General features: G+C 33.8%; 1 protein-coding gene across 12 annotated transcripts in view; it reads left to right on the top strand.

Annotated features, from left to right (window-relative positions):
- Positions 1–16358, top strand: part of ATG5 (autophagy related 5) — a 336061-nt gene that overhangs the window by 210683 nt on the left and 109020 nt on the right. The window contains exon 8 of one of the 12 annotated variants that reach the window (XM_077162535.1): positions 9136–9899. The exons of 8 other annotated variants lie outside the window; for them this stretch is intronic. In XM_077162535.1, coding sequence (XP_077018650.1) covers positions 9136–9272 — 137 coding nt within the window. In that variant the 3' untranslated portion in view covers positions 9273–9899. Of the gene's footprint in view, positions 1–8182; positions 9104–9135; positions 9900–16358 lie in introns of those variants that run through there. 3 more of the 12 variants (XM_077162538.1, XM_077162539.1, XM_077162537.1) reach the window with 3 other exon arrangements.

The following is a 16358-nucleotide window of genomic DNA, read 5'->3' as shown; positions in this document are numbered from 1 at the left end:
TGAAGAAAGGGAATTATACGTAATAATTTTTTCATACGTGTTGTTCTAGTTTGCTAGCTGCTGGAGTGCAAAATACCAGAAATGGAATGACTTTTAAAAAGGGAAGTTTAATAAGTTGCTAGTTTACAGTTCTAAGGCCTAGAAAATGTCCCCATTAAAGCAAGTCTAAAGAAATTTCCAATCTAAGGCATCCAGGGAAAGATACCTTGGTTCAAGAAGGCCGATGAAGTTAAGGGTTTCTTTCTCAAGTGAGAAGGCACATGGCGAACACGGTCAGGGTTCCTCTCTCATCTGGAAGCGCATGTGGTGAACACGGCATCATCTGCTAGCTTCTTTTCCTGGCTTCCTTTTTCATGATGCTCCCTGGGAGGCAATTTCCTTCTTATCTCCAAAGGTCGCTGTCTGGTGGACTCTGCTTCTTATGGCTGTGTCGTTCTGCTCTCTGAATCTCTCATTCTCCGAAATGTTTCCTCTTTTATAGGACTCCAGAAACTTATCAAGACCCACCCAAATGGGTGGAGACATGTCATCACCTAATCCAGCTTAACAACCACTTGTGATTAAATCACATCTCCAGGGAGATGATCTGATTATAGTTTCAAACATACAGTATTGAACAGGGATTATTCTGCCTTTACGAAATGGGATTTTGATTAAAACATGGCTTTTCTAGGATCTATACATCCTTTCAAACCAGCACACGTGTAATTAGAGAAAAGAAACAACCAAATTTTATGTTCTACATATGAGGCATCTCCTTCAAGTGTTTGGACAGAGTTAAATGTGGTTGACTGGTATCTATGATTTGAAATTTGAACCAGCACTAGTCTTTTTTGTCAGCACAATTAACACTGCCCCCAGAAGAGTCAGCATTTCAACCTATTTATGCACAGAAACATAAGACTACAACCCGCCAGATTTTATCAGAATGAGTGTTTAGGGTTAACAGTAATAATCCAAACTTGTTTTACAATTTCAATAATTGTTTATGCACTGAAATAGACTTTGATTTTGTTCTGTTATCCTGCTGTACCTTCACATTTTTGATTTAAGAGATCACTTAGGGTTTTTTGGATCCAGGTTTCGTGTTCTGTAAAATAGGGTTATTTCTTGCCACCAGGCTCATAGAAGCCAAAGGTTTTATTTGTCAAAGTTTTACATTTAGCGAATTTTTTTGTTTCTCGCAGTTTTGTTAATGTTTTTCACAACTAAAAAAAGCAAAGTATAAAGAAGCAGTTTTAATTTTCTTTTTGTTGTTTGTTTAATCATTAATAATCCTACTGTCTGGAGGCAAGTACTTTTGATTGGTTTATTCACAGAAGGTGCAAATCTATGATGAACTCCATACATAGGCAAACCGATATTATAACTCCTGATAAGATAAAATACCTCAAATTATGGCAAGAGTTCCATGCCCCTGATTTTTACCTTTTTAGAATTTGACTTCTGAATGTAAATTGGAAATGCCAGAAGTATAGCTTTTGATAGTGAAGGAAATAAGCTTATTTTACTAAGTCATCTCTACCGTTACTGTGTCCCCTATAGCCAGTTTTATTATCATCGTACATTTGTTAAAGCATATGAAAGTCATGCTTTTTAAGGCAAGCGATCCAAAAGTAAACTGCAGTAGATGGTGCTGTTAGTGAAAGTTTTTCATTAAGGGAGACTAAACAACAGATCACGCATTTATTTGACATTTTGGCTATTTAAACAAACCCTGGAAAGTTCATTTGTAATTTTGCTGAGGTACTTTAAGCCTGACATGTGGAATGGGTTATTTGGCTAATGTGGGAGGCTCTCCTTTTCAGGTTTATCCTAACCCTCTTTGCTTTTCATTATTCTTTATCCTTCACTGCATACATGTTTTATGGAAGAAACGATAGTGCCATTCAGAGTGGAAATTCAAAAAGTTCTTTAAATGATAGCCTTTATTAGCAAAGAACAAAGAAATAATCTGTTAGACTCAATTTAAAATTAGTAATTATATTTCCTTTTCTTAAATATATCACTGTGCTTTCACATTCTAAGTTTATATAGATCAAATTCTTTGTCTTGATTGCTTCATTTGCCCTCCATCTCTGTGCTTCATCCCAAGGCATGGGTAACATTGATTAATCTTTTAATTTTGAAATTTTCTATAACTCATCCTTAACAAATATGAATGCGTTCTGTCCCAGTCAGTTAGAATTAGAGGGCCATTTTATGAAAACAAATCAAAAGCATTTGAATTTATGTTTTCAAAGTTTATTTCAGGGTTTTCTGTTCAAAGAAACAAAGTTTAATTTCTAACTTCTACCACATTCCTTTATCTTATTTTCAAGAAACTTTTAATCAGTTTATCAAGATGATGTGCTGCAATTACTTAATTTAGCATGGTTTTAAAATTTCAGCTAATTAAATGGGAATTTTAAATTAAGATTTTGGTTTATGTCCTTACTAAGAAATATAAAGATCATAAACAAAAATCAATGAAAGAATTAACATGGACATATTTTGAGTATCTTGTTTAAAATGGTAAGAGTCAAGGCTCTGGAAATATTTGGCGAAGAAATAGTAATATATATATAAAATATAATTTATGGGTGGAAAGAGATACATAATTTATATTAACAGTGATATTATATATTCATTAAGACCTGTACTACTAAGTGAGTATAGATCTGGAAGAAGTTAATGTAAGTATTGTTAAATGGGTTTGTATTTCTCTGATAAATAGCATTCTCCTTCTGTTTGTGATCATAGGATGAAAGCTCTGTAAGCTTGTATATGTACAGTTTTACTGCTACATCATGTAGTGTGCTCTTAAGATTGAGATCTCATTCCCCAGGAAACATTTCTGTCTAAGATTAATTACCCTTTTAAAATCAGTGTTTGATGTATTCCTTTGGCTATATCCTGACTTGATTTTACCCTCTTTGACCTGACCTCACTGACTATTACCGCCCTGGCTGAGTCAGAATCCTTCAGCATGATGTATGCACTTCAGATTTCAGCCTGTGGTTTTTCATGTCAGTGGATTCAATTAGTTGACATTTTACTAATGAACATATCAGAGGTTAAAGAATTTGTCAGACAGAACAAAATTGTTCATACTTGTGGTGATCAAAAAGCTTACCTCTTTATTGTTTTTAAAGTTTTTCAGTGCTCAGTGTACTTTCAGAAGTTTTACCTTCAACATCACACATTTCAAGATAGCAAATCAAGTAGTTTTCTGATAAATTACAAAATATAATTGTGAAGCCACAAGCTAAAACAAATGGTTGCAACTTTTGGCCCTACATTTCTTTTATTCCATATTCACAAATATAAGCTAAAAACTATTTAATTCAGTTGAAATTTTCTGATGAATGCATGTGTGAATTTCCCTAGAGGATATACTGTCCATTCTTTGGTCTCCTCTAAATTAAAACAGATCTCCACATTAGTATATTTACTATTAGTAATAGGGGAACTCAGATATCTCACTTGAATCTTGGGTAACCTGTTTTTAAAGACATTTAGATCATATTCCTTGTTGAAATTGATCAAGAAATAAAGAATAAAATGTACCTTGGAATGGGAGAGATTATGAACCATTGGTAATAGAACTTTCTAAAAAGCAGATTCGTCTCATAGGCTGAATTTGAAAATACTAATTATATTTTTTAATGTATAACAAAGATTTTGGAAGGTTTTCCCTCTGTCTGAATGTTTTCACCTTTTTAAAAAAAATTAGAACCTCATTTAAGGTCTATTAAACAATAATAGAGTAGGACTCACTGACTTCTATATGACATGCTCTACTTAGTAGATACGTTAAGAACCCTATTAATTGAATCCATAGGGCATAAAAATTCTTGCAGAATCTTTTTTTTTTAAATACCAAGCATCCCTTTAGTTGTTTATATCATCGAGTCTTTGAGTTTTTGTATGTTTTTATTTTAACACTTAAATAAAAGTCCTGTACCATGCTATGTAGAAGTGGAGCTAATTCACAGTATTATATTAACATGAGGTGAAATTCTCCATTGTATGCCAGTCACATAATTGAACTTCCATGGGTTTTCTATTATCTTTTGGTATATCTAATACTAAAAGAACTTTATGCCCATGACTTTTAATAATTATAAGTCCTTACCTTTTTACTGAACCATTACCTTTTAAAAACTGGTCTTAAAGGATACAGGGAGGAAAGTCACTCACTTTATTGAATACCTTCTATGCGTAAGCCCTGACCAGGCTCCGTGCTTGGTACTTTTGTGGATATCCCATTGACCCTCCACACAACCCTGGAAATTAAAATTATTTATTCTTCCTGTCAGATGAGGAAACTGAGACTCAGAAGATTAAATAATTCACCTAGAAATTCAAAACTTTTCCACTATGGGCCTATGATGATTTTAACTCAAAAATATTTTGTTGTTTAGATATAAAAGACTTACACAGTACACCTTGAAGATGTGTTAGTGATCATCGGTTCTAGACCAGTGGTTTATAAACCGTGGCCTCACAGAGTTACCTTAGAAACTACTATGGGTCATAGATCAACAGGCAGGGCTTGGATGACAGGTTTAATCTGGTATCAACCAGAGCACCCCACTTTCACCTGGTTTTTGCCTGAAATTTTGTTTGAAAGAAAAACTCTCCACCCACATGATCATAAGATTTATTTGAGGGACTATTTTTAAAACAGACTTTACTCGAGAGATTAATTCAAAGGTCCCTTATGTATTTTCAAACACCCCCCAAATGATTCTGATGGTCAGCCAGATTTGCAAACCATGAATCTTCACTTCATATGTAAGAAACAACCCAAAGAGATGTGCACTGCCCAAAATTATTCATTACTAGAATTGAAAGTCAAGCTGCTTGACTCCCAATTCTTCTGTCAGTAGTACCTTGTTAACTATCAGTACATAGTTTCCCCTTTCTCATTAATTCTCATTTATGTTACTGTATATAGTTATATTCATGGAATATATATAGCTATGCATAGGAATCTTTTTATATATATGCAAGAATTTACTTTTGTTTTAAGTTTGAAATTTGCGCTAAAGCCTTGTTTGGTTAATATGATTTTTTTTTCCCTTCATATAATTCTTACCATTCTAATCATACTTCAAAAATCTGTTTTTTAAAATTTTTTTTTATTTTTTAAAATTAAAAATTATTAATGTTTTTTAATGTAAGACAACTCCAAAAATGCTCACTTTAAAATAAATGCTGATTGAGACTTGACTGTTTTTAGGCTATTGGTGATAGTTAAAAAATGTGATGTATGTTTTTGTCTGATTTCATAATACCTGGACTTTTAGGTAAACTAAGTTTAAGAAATGAAATTTTATTGTGATGTTCTCTGTATTGCTATCTTTATGATTTAGTATCTAACTCTTAAAGTGAATTTAATTCCTCTTCTACCTAACGAAAGTCCATGTCTCTGACGTGTATTTCTGACTTTTTTTTTCACAGCCCCAAGAAGTCATTTTTGAATGACTCCTTATAGTTACAAGATGAATTAGGGTAACAATAGTTTTAGTTTTTTTTTTTAAAAAAAAGTGCTCTATAGTCATTCTACAAAATAAGAATATGTGCTTTTCAAAATTGTCACTGTTAAAAACCCAAAGAAAGTCTTAGAAACTGTTCCATATTAAAGGAGAGTAGAGAGACATGAAATGAAATGCAGTATGTGATTCCTGAATTGCATCCTAGGCTGGAGGAAAAAAACATTTGGGGACAGTTGATAAAATTTCTAAGTTAAATTTCCTGATTTTGATAACTATGCTGTAGTTATTTAAGAGAATGTCCTTATTAGAAAATATATCCTGACTGAAGTTTTTAGGGATAAAGGAACTTAATTTTTCTGAATTATTCAGAAAAATTTATATATGTATATATATATATGTATATATACACACACGCACATATATATATACACACACACAGGTGAATATGCTTATATGTATATTCATGTTATTATACAGAGAGGAAATAAGGTTTGTTTGAAATTATATCAAAATCAAAATTCCTCCAAAAATGTGCCCTATATAAGAGAAGTTCATATCATTTGATTACTGTCTTGAATGTTTACCAGCTTTTTCAGGGGGAGGGGAGAGGCGGGGTGCATGGTCCGGAAATCAAACCTGGTACTCTTTAACACATTGTACTACTTGTTTCTTTTTAAAAATCTGAAGTGTGGAGTAACATTTTCTCCCCCAAGTCATTTGATTTGTAGTGACATGTTTCTCATTCCCAAGTATTAAATTCTTGATTCCCATTTTTGAAGCATAAAGACATGGTTACCAAAAACTTGGTTTATTTTCTCAATATCAAGTGTTTCATTTCTACTATTAGAAAAACATGAACATCTGCTAATTTTTACTGTTCCTGTTTGTTCATTCTGATATTGTCAAAATGTCCAGTCATGCCTTGTTGTTAATTATGATAGCATGAATTAAGGTGATAGCATATACTTCTTGGCTTGTCTGGGAGTATTTTTTACTTTTGCTCTTTTAAAACTTAAAAATAAAAAGTGTTTACAGGTAAAGCCCTTTTATCTAACAGTGCTAGCCATCAAAAACTGTTCTATAAATATTTAATCTTGGTAGTATATTCCACTAGCAATGAAATTATCCAAGTTATGATCAGATTTATTAATTGATTACTATGTGTCAGGTACGTAGTAAGAGAAATTTTAGTTAATAGTTCCAAGGCAACTGCAGTCCCATTACAAGAATCCCTCTAGTTACAGTTGTTGGGGGAAGCCAGAAAACAAACAAAAATGACAAATACAGGCAGGTGAAATATTTTAACAAACATAGGCAGTGACAGTATATTTAAAGCATTAAACCGTTGTGTTCAGGGAATATGAAAATCCTTCTAGATTCTCTTCCTTAGTTTTCTTGGTTTAGTTAGTGACATTTTCATGTTGTTGATACAAAATGGCCCCAACATCTAAATCAAAGAATCAGTGCTGCTTATTCAGGACTTCTGGTAGTATGATTTATTAGGTTTGCTATACAAAATGAATAGTGCTTATTTTCTCCAGCTTCTATTGTACAACTCACAAACTCCATCTATCCTTTTGTTAAGAGGGTTGCTGTTTTGTCTTTCAGACACATTATATGTCACTGAATGCCATAGTGTACATATTTGCTCCCACACTTAAATATTGCTTTGAACACAGTATCTTTGATATTGGGTTGTGACTTGTTTATTCTGCTCTGTTTCAGAGTACCCAAAGGTGATTCTTCTGCCTTAAGGAAAAACTTTACAGATCAGGAACTTTTACTCTTAAACTATCATGTTTTCATTTTTTGACTCAGTGTTAAGTAGGAGGAAGATTCTGAGAATATAAATATTTCAAAGAAATACAGTAAGTATTTGAAAAACCTACACCGGAAATATTTTCAAATATTCTAAGAAAGATTTAATACGGTAAAACCTTGACAGCCCAGGACTTATAGAGAATTCATCATTCCAGATAGCTGACTTTTTATCCCTCAGTTTGAGGGATAAAATCTTCCCAAACTACTAATACCAGGCTTTCCACTGTGTTTCGCCTTGGTTTAATCTTATTTATAGGTGATTTTATATCATCATCATTATGAAAACCAGTTGTATTAACACTGTGCTTCAACTGTGTGAAAAATAAACAGATTAAACAAAGATTGGCAGAAAAATCAAACAAAGCGTGTTTTGTTTTGTTTTTGTTTTTGTTTTTTTTTGAGAATGGTATCTTTTTCTAAAGATTTTTTTAAACTGTGATACAGTGATTGGGGGCTTTGTCTGGAACTTGATTTAACTGGCCCTCTTAACAAAAGGATAGATGGAGTTTGTGAGTAGTACACCAGAAATTGAAGAACTTAATAGTATGTTTGTTAGATTTTTACATACTTTTTGGTATTCTTTTATCAACTTTAGGTAGTGTTTTTGTTCCCTCACCCCCCTTGAATCTGTTGGTTATCACCTCCCATGATTGTGCTGCCTCTCAAGAAGTTTAAATATTTCTTTGAAAGAGTCTCTTGTTTCAGATTTTAAGGTGCCAGCCAAACCATTATCATCATACATCATCAGTCCGTTTTTCGTTGACCTTGGAGCACTAGGGATTCAAAATCCATTTTGAACAGAGCTAAAAGGAAAAAGTAGGGTATTTACCTCTCATATAGTCTATGAATTCTCTGTTTCTTTGTTGTCTTCTCTCTAGGAAGCTGAGATGTTAAGACATTGTGTTTTGAAGAAATCACAAGGAGGCAAACCACAAATTGTGCAAAAGGGCAACACAAAGATTCTCTCAGTGGTCCTATGTTTTGTTTTGTTTTTCCATTAAAGAAGTTCGATTTTGCATTCTTTTGTTTTCCTATAAGAGCCAAGAGTATTTCTGTTTAAAGGTTGTCATTGTATCATACCTGAATCATTAAAAGCACTAACTAATCTTAAATTTCTTTTGGAATGGAATTTCACTTTAAAAGAAAATGTGAATTACAGTACTTTTTAAAATTAGAGTTGGATGTTAACAAAAATCAATCAGGTTTCATGACTAAAACAGGAATTCCTGAGTCAAACTTTTAATTCCTACTGATTAAAACTTCAACTCTTATTCTAATAGTCTCTAAAATTTTTTATATATATTTGAACTTTACTGAAAATTAACCTAAAGCTCCCATTTCTTTTAACATGTCTTTAAACAATGATCTGATTCTTGATGATTTGTAGTCGCATTTATATTTTCCATTTTTTAGAATATGCATTGACCTACTTCATGTCCCTGTCATTTTAATAGCTGTATACTACAGTTTTTAATGTGTAACTAAAATAAATTTGGTCAGTGGATACAATGGGCTGTCTTCTCCACTATAGTTTCATTAACGTCAAACTTAGGTAAGCACAGTAATTAAGAAAGAATGAATACTTTCACATACAGCAACAGAATTTTTATCAGAATTCATTGTAACCCTCAGGTTTCTGTTTTGGGTAATACATATTGCAACATTTGAACTTTCTCCATGTCCACATTTCCTGCACAGGAGACAGACCAGGCCTAAACTGTTAAAGCTGTAAAAAATCCATTTTATGCATGAAGGATTCTCAAAAGACAGTGGATTATTTTTCTACAACTATTTTGACTCTTACTATTGTTGGATTTCTTTCTTGGAATAGATGGGGGAAAAAAGAATCAAGTGATGATTCATGGAATTGAGCCAATGATGGAAACACCTCTGCAGTGGCTGAGTGAACATCTGAGCTACCCGGATAATTTTCTTCATATTAGTATCATCCCACAATCAGCAGATTGAAGGATCAAAACTGTTTGCCTGAATGGAATCACCCTTAAACAGGGTTTACCAGAGCATGCCATCCTTCTGCTTCATTCAGGTTTGATGGAAGCAATCTAACCAGAAACACTTCTTTGTTGAAAGCCCAACAGGAAAAAGATCCCATGTCAGATAAGGGCAGTTGGGCTGGTCTTACTTTGCATCACCACTGCTTTCCTCCACTGCCGTCATTAAACCTCAGCTGTGACATGAAAGACTTTACAGGTCCACTGCAAGTTTTCTGTTTTCTTGTAAAATATATTGAAGCCGAAACCTTCGACCTAAGAAGAAAATGGAAATATGTGCCACTCAGTTTGTATTTCTGATTAACAAATAAACAGGGGTATTTCCTAAGGTGACCATGGTTGAACTTTAGCTCGAGAGAATGGAAACATTGGTTTAATTTTCAAAAGAATTAGACTTAAGAAAGTAAAAGAGAAATTCTGTTATCAACTTGTAATTTTTTTAGTAAAAGATCAAATTACAGTAAACCCATCTTTCCTTAATGAAAATTTCCTATGTTTACAGTGTCTATTGGTATGCAATCTTGTAATTTTGATAATGAACAGTGAGAGATTTTTAAATAAAGCCTCTAAATACGTTTTCTCATTTAATAGCAATTTTATCACTTTTTACTTTCCTGAGTCATGAACAGTAGATCACTGTCTTTACTCTGTATGTTACAGTACGGACTGGCCTTCCTTGACACAGGGTGGATGGAAATCATAAAATAACTTGACCCAGGAGTTGCCATCGAATTTCTTGCTGCCAGTTTTAAAATCTCTGTTGTTTACATGCTAAAGGTATAAATAATGTTACAGTTTATCTGTGCTGTTTTGTTTATCAGTATAAACCTTTCAAATCATAGTTTGCTAAGCATCTGTATGAGGTAATTTTACATGTTTCTGGTATATCCCATTCCTTTTCAAGCTAGTGTTTTTCATTTTTTCAGCTCTGATATTTCATAGTGTTGTTGTAGCAGCCAGTCTCTGAAGTCTAAAGATTATCTATTAACTGCAGTAGCTTTTCCTTAAGTTTACCAAAAATATTTATTTAGCGGAGTCCTTATTGAATATAAGGAAATTTTTGCTGCATTTTATTACCAAGCACTGAAATTCTACCAGCTGAGCATATTTGTGCGTCACAGTATGTTTCTTGTGAGCTAGCTTGCTGTTCATATTGAATGGTTGACCCATTTAAGTATGCTGAAAGACTTAAAATATCATACAACAATGGGTTTAAATTCATAATAAAAATGAACTTTTTTTTATAAAAATGATACGAATGTTAAGTGAGTTCCCGCCACTGCCCATTGCTTCTTTTTCCGTTTGTAATTTTCATTGATTAGTAGCAAATTTATTCACATAGAGAAAGTCGTACTTGGCCAAAGAGCAAATATTCTAGAATGGAAATTACAAGGCTCATGAAAACTAAATGGTACCAGTATGATCAGAGAAAAAGAGGAGCAAGTAAAAAAGCAGTGGCTGGTGTAAATAAATGGAAAAATGGAATTTAGTAAAGACAGAAAAAAAGCAATTTAAAAAAATTAAACCCAAAAAGTAATTTGGGTTACTTAAGGATAAAAATACCCTACTGTCTTATATTTTTGCAAAAGAGGTTAATCTGAATATTTTTGTTCACATTAAAACTGTTTATTCTTCTCTCAGTTTGGGGATTTTCCCTTTGCGATGTTTTGACAGACTGAGGTGAGCTTCAGTGAGCAAAAGGATCAAATTACAGGGCGTGCTCAGCTCTGATAAAGAAAGTGCGGTAAGAATGGTAAGCCATAGCAGTTTTCCACGGATGGGACCAGTGTAAGGTCTCTGCAGTGGACTTGAGTAAACTACTGGTATTTATTTCCATATTTGAAGGTGAATTTTATCAAGCCATTGCCCATTTTTTTCTCACTCATTCATTGCTACACCAGCATCTTAACGATTGCTCTACTACAGTCCTCTCATTTCAGCATCTTAACTATTACTCTACTATAGTCCTCTAATTCCAGGTAAGTCAAGCCTCCAACACCCAGAGGAAGAATAAAAACACAAATTAGTGCTTGGCTTAAATATCTATTTTAGTTTTTTTTAATTTGGATATTTAAATTTTATGTTTTATTAAAAAATTAATATAAACTTATTGTCCCTTTATTTGTAGAGGTTGCAAGTGAAATTTATATAAAGCAATTACCTGTTGGGGAAATTATTAAAATTTCCTCTGTCTTACATACCTGTCGTAAAATTTCTCTCCAAGAAATTGAAAAGATACAAAGGATAAAAGGGAACATATGGAAGAAAATTGGAGAGTGCTACAATGCAAATTTCAGTATGCTGTTTAACTCATACTGAGTAAATAGTGAGAGATGAGGATATGTTTCAAAAATAATTGGCATTGTTAACTAGAAAGGAATTCAGCCTAAAGAAATCATTGCTTGTCCTACATAATGTGTTTTTTTCATTTGGATGCTTAGAATTGAATTGATAAGTACAATGACTTCCTCATGTATCTAGACACCAGAAGCAGCCTATTCCTGATTAAACAAGGTTGACTTACCAGTCATTATAGAATTCCAGTCTGAAGCTGATATATGAACCCATACCAGTCTTATATTTATCCAGTTCACTGAAAACTAGATAGAATTTGATCATTTTCCAGGAAAACTGTAATATACAAGATTGTATATTGAGTGACAATAACTTTCAATGGTCATCTTTCTAGGGAATGTTTATTTTTTAATAGGCTATTTAGGGTACTTTTTCATCCTTTTTGTTTTCGGAAATTTGGTTTAAATAGGTCATACCAAAGAATAAGTCTCACTTTTTATTATATGGTTAACATTTAGGTCTGAGATAACTTGCATTTCCTGTTAAATGTGCCAAAATAACTGAAACACAAGTGTAGAATCAAGGTATGATCAGGAAAAACAGAATTTGAAGGTATTTCGGAAAATTTGGACCCATTCAAAGTTGGTCACTGAGATGGAATCAGTCAAATACCTACTTGTCTCTTTTGAGTTTTGTCACCCTCTTAAGTGTTTTCTAAATATATTCATCTCTTAGTCTGAAAGAAAAGTTATGCAGGGGCAAGCAAGAGAGAGGAGAAGCATGACTCTTCAGATAATTTTAGATTGATATTTTGCAGTTATAAAATTTTATTTACCATATAGTTTCAGAAGTGAATTAGAAATTTGTGGTGTCCCATACTTTGCTACATGTATTAGGAAATGTGATACCATTGTGCAGTCTAGTAGTCATAAAACAGTAATTAGAGAGTGAAAAAGGACTCCGATTTTAGATCCTTTAGGTAGTTCATTAAGTAAGGTTTTTAAACACTTGACCATGTTTTTTAGCCAAGCATGTGTTAGAATGAACAGTGAGATAAAGACAAATGAGGATTTAAGAATGGCAACATGCACTGGCATATCAATTAATTTCTTCTGAAAGCAGTTACTTTGTCTTACCACTCTGTAGTTTCCCAAGCCTTTTAGATAAGGATAAATGAAGCACAACCAGGCAGTTTCATCTTTGTTTTGTCCAGTTCTTAGTAAAGTGTATATGCTTACTAAGCATATAACCTTAGTAAATGTTTATAGAAAGAAAAAAAATCAACCGAGGTTTATTTAATGACACTATAAAATCAGTGTTACATTTTCCTGTTAAGAATATCAGCTACAAAAACAGGATGAACCTTATTCAGAAATCAGTATGTGAAGTATAGTTGGTTCAGAATGGCATTAATCGAAATGATGAGGACTTGCTTACTCAATTGGCTACTTTCAGTAGGGATCATTGTGTACCAGATCCTTGCGTCAGTCCACATTCATTTTAGTTGTAGTGTAGACCACAGCACATAATTTATGTTTCAACATCACTCTTAATATAAGCAGACCCTCAAGTTGGAGCTATTCTTACAAAGCATCTGCAGGTGTTTATTAATTCTGACCTTTTCATAAATGAGTGATTTGTGTCTTGCTTTTGCCTCTAAGGCTTTATTTCTGAAAATGTAATGCATTTTTAGCTAGGGAAGTGTGTTAGACCTGTGAGCAAGGCTATTCAAACTAGAACTGTTAGAACCTTCCTTGTGAAAGCTTTAAGAGAATATTTGGGCTTTGATTTTTTATATCTAGTGGGAGAGGATCTCTGCCTGTTTGACATTTTTTACTTAGAAAATGCTGATGAACTTTTCTCTCATAGCATTTGCTGTAGTTTATAATTAAATATTTGCGTGGGTTTTTTTTTTCCCCTCACTGAAGCATAAACTCCACAAAGGCAAGGACCAGATCTTTTTGGTTCAGTATTGTATCCCCAGGATCTAGCATTGTTCCTGGAACTCAGTAATAAATATTTGTGGAATAAATAAAAGTTTGGAAAAAGTTGTATATCATATCTCCCTCTTAGAATCCAAAGTATATTAACATATTAAATACTTGAAATTCTATGATTAAGAGGTCTTATAAAGCTATTTAATCCAACAACCTTTCTTAACTGTAGTCTTTCCCCCGCCCTAGTATCACAACATTATTGAACTTTACTTTGGGAAATGGTGCGTTAAATTAAAGCCGAATGATTTAGGGTTATACGGCATAGGTTTTATCCCTTCTTTTATGACAACTTTTTGACTTTGAAAGAAACTATTAATCTTCTGACTCATCTTCAAGCAAGATAACTTCAACCATTTCTTCCTCCAGGTATGTCCCATATGACATTATGGCTCTTGAAATTCATTCACCAAATGTTATACTGAATATATAATATGTGCCAAGTAATATGCTATATGCCACGGATGCACCAGTGAACGTGACAGATACTATATTATGAACAATGCAGTATAACTCTTGACGCTACTATCCTAGGATCAGACACAGTGCACCCTGCATTTTGGGCAGCCGTGTCTCTAAAAGAAAATACCTCTCAGCAAAGAACTATTATTGTATTCATGACCCTATCATTTCAGTTTTCATGCTGCCAGTATTGGGTAGATAGTCTGGCTGCCCAGCAATCTACCTGTCTTGCTGTCAGGAAACAGCAAGAATAAGATTTAGTACCTCCACATCTATTAAAATATTAAAAACTAAAGAAAGCAAGTGGCCAGTGGATTGGAGAAGAACACTTATTAGGTAAATAAGAGTAGAAGATGAATATTTTGCTTCAGGGAATCACGATAAAACTATCCAAGAGAACCTAGAAGCTGAAATGTGACATTCTGTGAAAACAGTCATGAGCCCCAAATGGAGCACACACCTCAGGCCAAGCAGAGGCTTACTTCATGGATGGGCAGTTTTCTGTGGCGCTGGCATATGTGCCAGCTATTTCTGATCCCCAGTTCAATACTGTACTTGTTTGGGATATGATGATTATCTTTTTATGTTGTTGCACATTTTCCAGGTGCTATGAAGTTATGTTGCAGAAAACTTACGTCCTAAAGTTGAACATTGATATTACTGTGTTAATCAAAATTTTTGGCTTGAGGCTTTCTTTTTCCAGAGACGGCAAGCCATTAACCCATAAACTTTCTTTGACTGCTAAGATTTTATGCAAGCCTAGGGAAAAATTCCAGCCTTTTTCTGGTTATTAGAGAATATGCCATCTCAACCATGCCTTTCATAAGAAGTTCATGTTCCTATATTTCTATAGCTTCTTTAATTACTGTTTTGAAATTACTTATGCAATATGAAATGTCAGCCTATCCTAATGCCTAGTAATGAAGCTAAAATTAGAGTGTTACAGAGAAAGTTACTGATTATCGCTGAAGGTATCACCAGGTCCTGGAGTTAACTTTAGAAGATAGTCAGGTCAGGAAAACGAACCAAATTCCAAGTGAATATCATGTGGGGGCAAATCTAGGTAAAAGCATGTTAGTTTTGGACTGCCATAAATATAAAGCATTGGGGTTGAAAAAAAGAGAGAAAGAAATGCTAGATGGGTTGTGATTAGCAGCAGTCCAACTCAGATGTATGGCTGGAATCTTTCAGTCTAGACAGAATAAAGCCCACATATTAGTGTGCAAGGAGAACACTTAGGACATCTCAGTAAAACCAGTTGCTAATTCTCAGGCATATTCTTCCAGATTTTATAGAATTCCACATCATTCATATATCTAAGCATTATTCCACAAATATAGCGTCGTGGATGTTCTGGGAGAAACAAACATGTTGTCTGGCCTTAAGGCCTCTAAGGGAAGAGAAGGCATAATAAAAAAATAACTATACAGCACAGTATTTGGAAATTGGAATGAGAAAGTTAGAAGCAAAGCACTATGAGAAAATAGAACTGAGTGAAGGATTTACTTTGAGTTAGCTAGTTAATACATTGGTTGGCTGCTCAGCAGCATTTGACAGTTGATTACACCTTCATTCATGAAACACTTTCTTCACTTGAAACCACACCCTCTTGGCTTTCTTCCTACCTCAGCCCCTTTCTCAGTTTCTTTTGGTGATTCTTTTCTTGGTCCCAACATGTTAAAATTTCCCAGGGCTGAGGCTCTCTTCTCTACCTTCATTTACAACAAAATATGCCTTGACTTTGAACACCATATGTTATTTTCAGCATTAGCATTTCCCCTGAGCACCAAGCGTACACTCAACCCCATTTGACATCCCATTGTAGATGTTTAATAGGCAGTTCAAGGTTTATTAGTCAAAGCAGAACTCTTAGTTGTCCACTCAAATGTACCTCTCCCACTCTTTCCCATCTTAGTAAATGCTACCCAGCCATTCAGTCCCCAAATCTACAAATCATTTTTAATTCCTCTCTTCCCTTCCCATACCTAATACATTAGCAAGTCCTGATGAGTTTACCTTCAGAATATATCCTGAATGTATTTACTTCTTACCACCTGTACTACATCTGCATAAGTCTAAGCAACCATCATCTCTCACCTGGACTACTACAGTAAATTGTTACTTGGTCTCCCTGCTTCTGCTCTTACTCCCCTTCAGTCTTTTCTCCAGACTATATAGTGTTCTCCTTAAAATGTAAAGGATATCATGGCAATTCTTTCATCAAAACTTTCCAATATCTTTCCATCCTACCCAAAAGAGACTTTTACCAAGCTTTGCCTGATTTGGTCCCT

Source organism: Tamandua tetradactyla, chromosome 5, assembly GCF_023851605.1.
Source record: "Tamandua tetradactyla isolate mTamTet1 chromosome 5, mTamTet1.pri, whole genome shotgun sequence".
In the NCBI taxonomy this organism is placed as follows: Eukaryota; Metazoa; Chordata; class Mammalia; order Pilosa; family Myrmecophagidae; genus Tamandua; species Tamandua tetradactyla.
The sequence above is the reverse complement of the archived record's forward strand: the minus strand, read 5'-3'. Positions and strand labels throughout refer to the sequence as shown.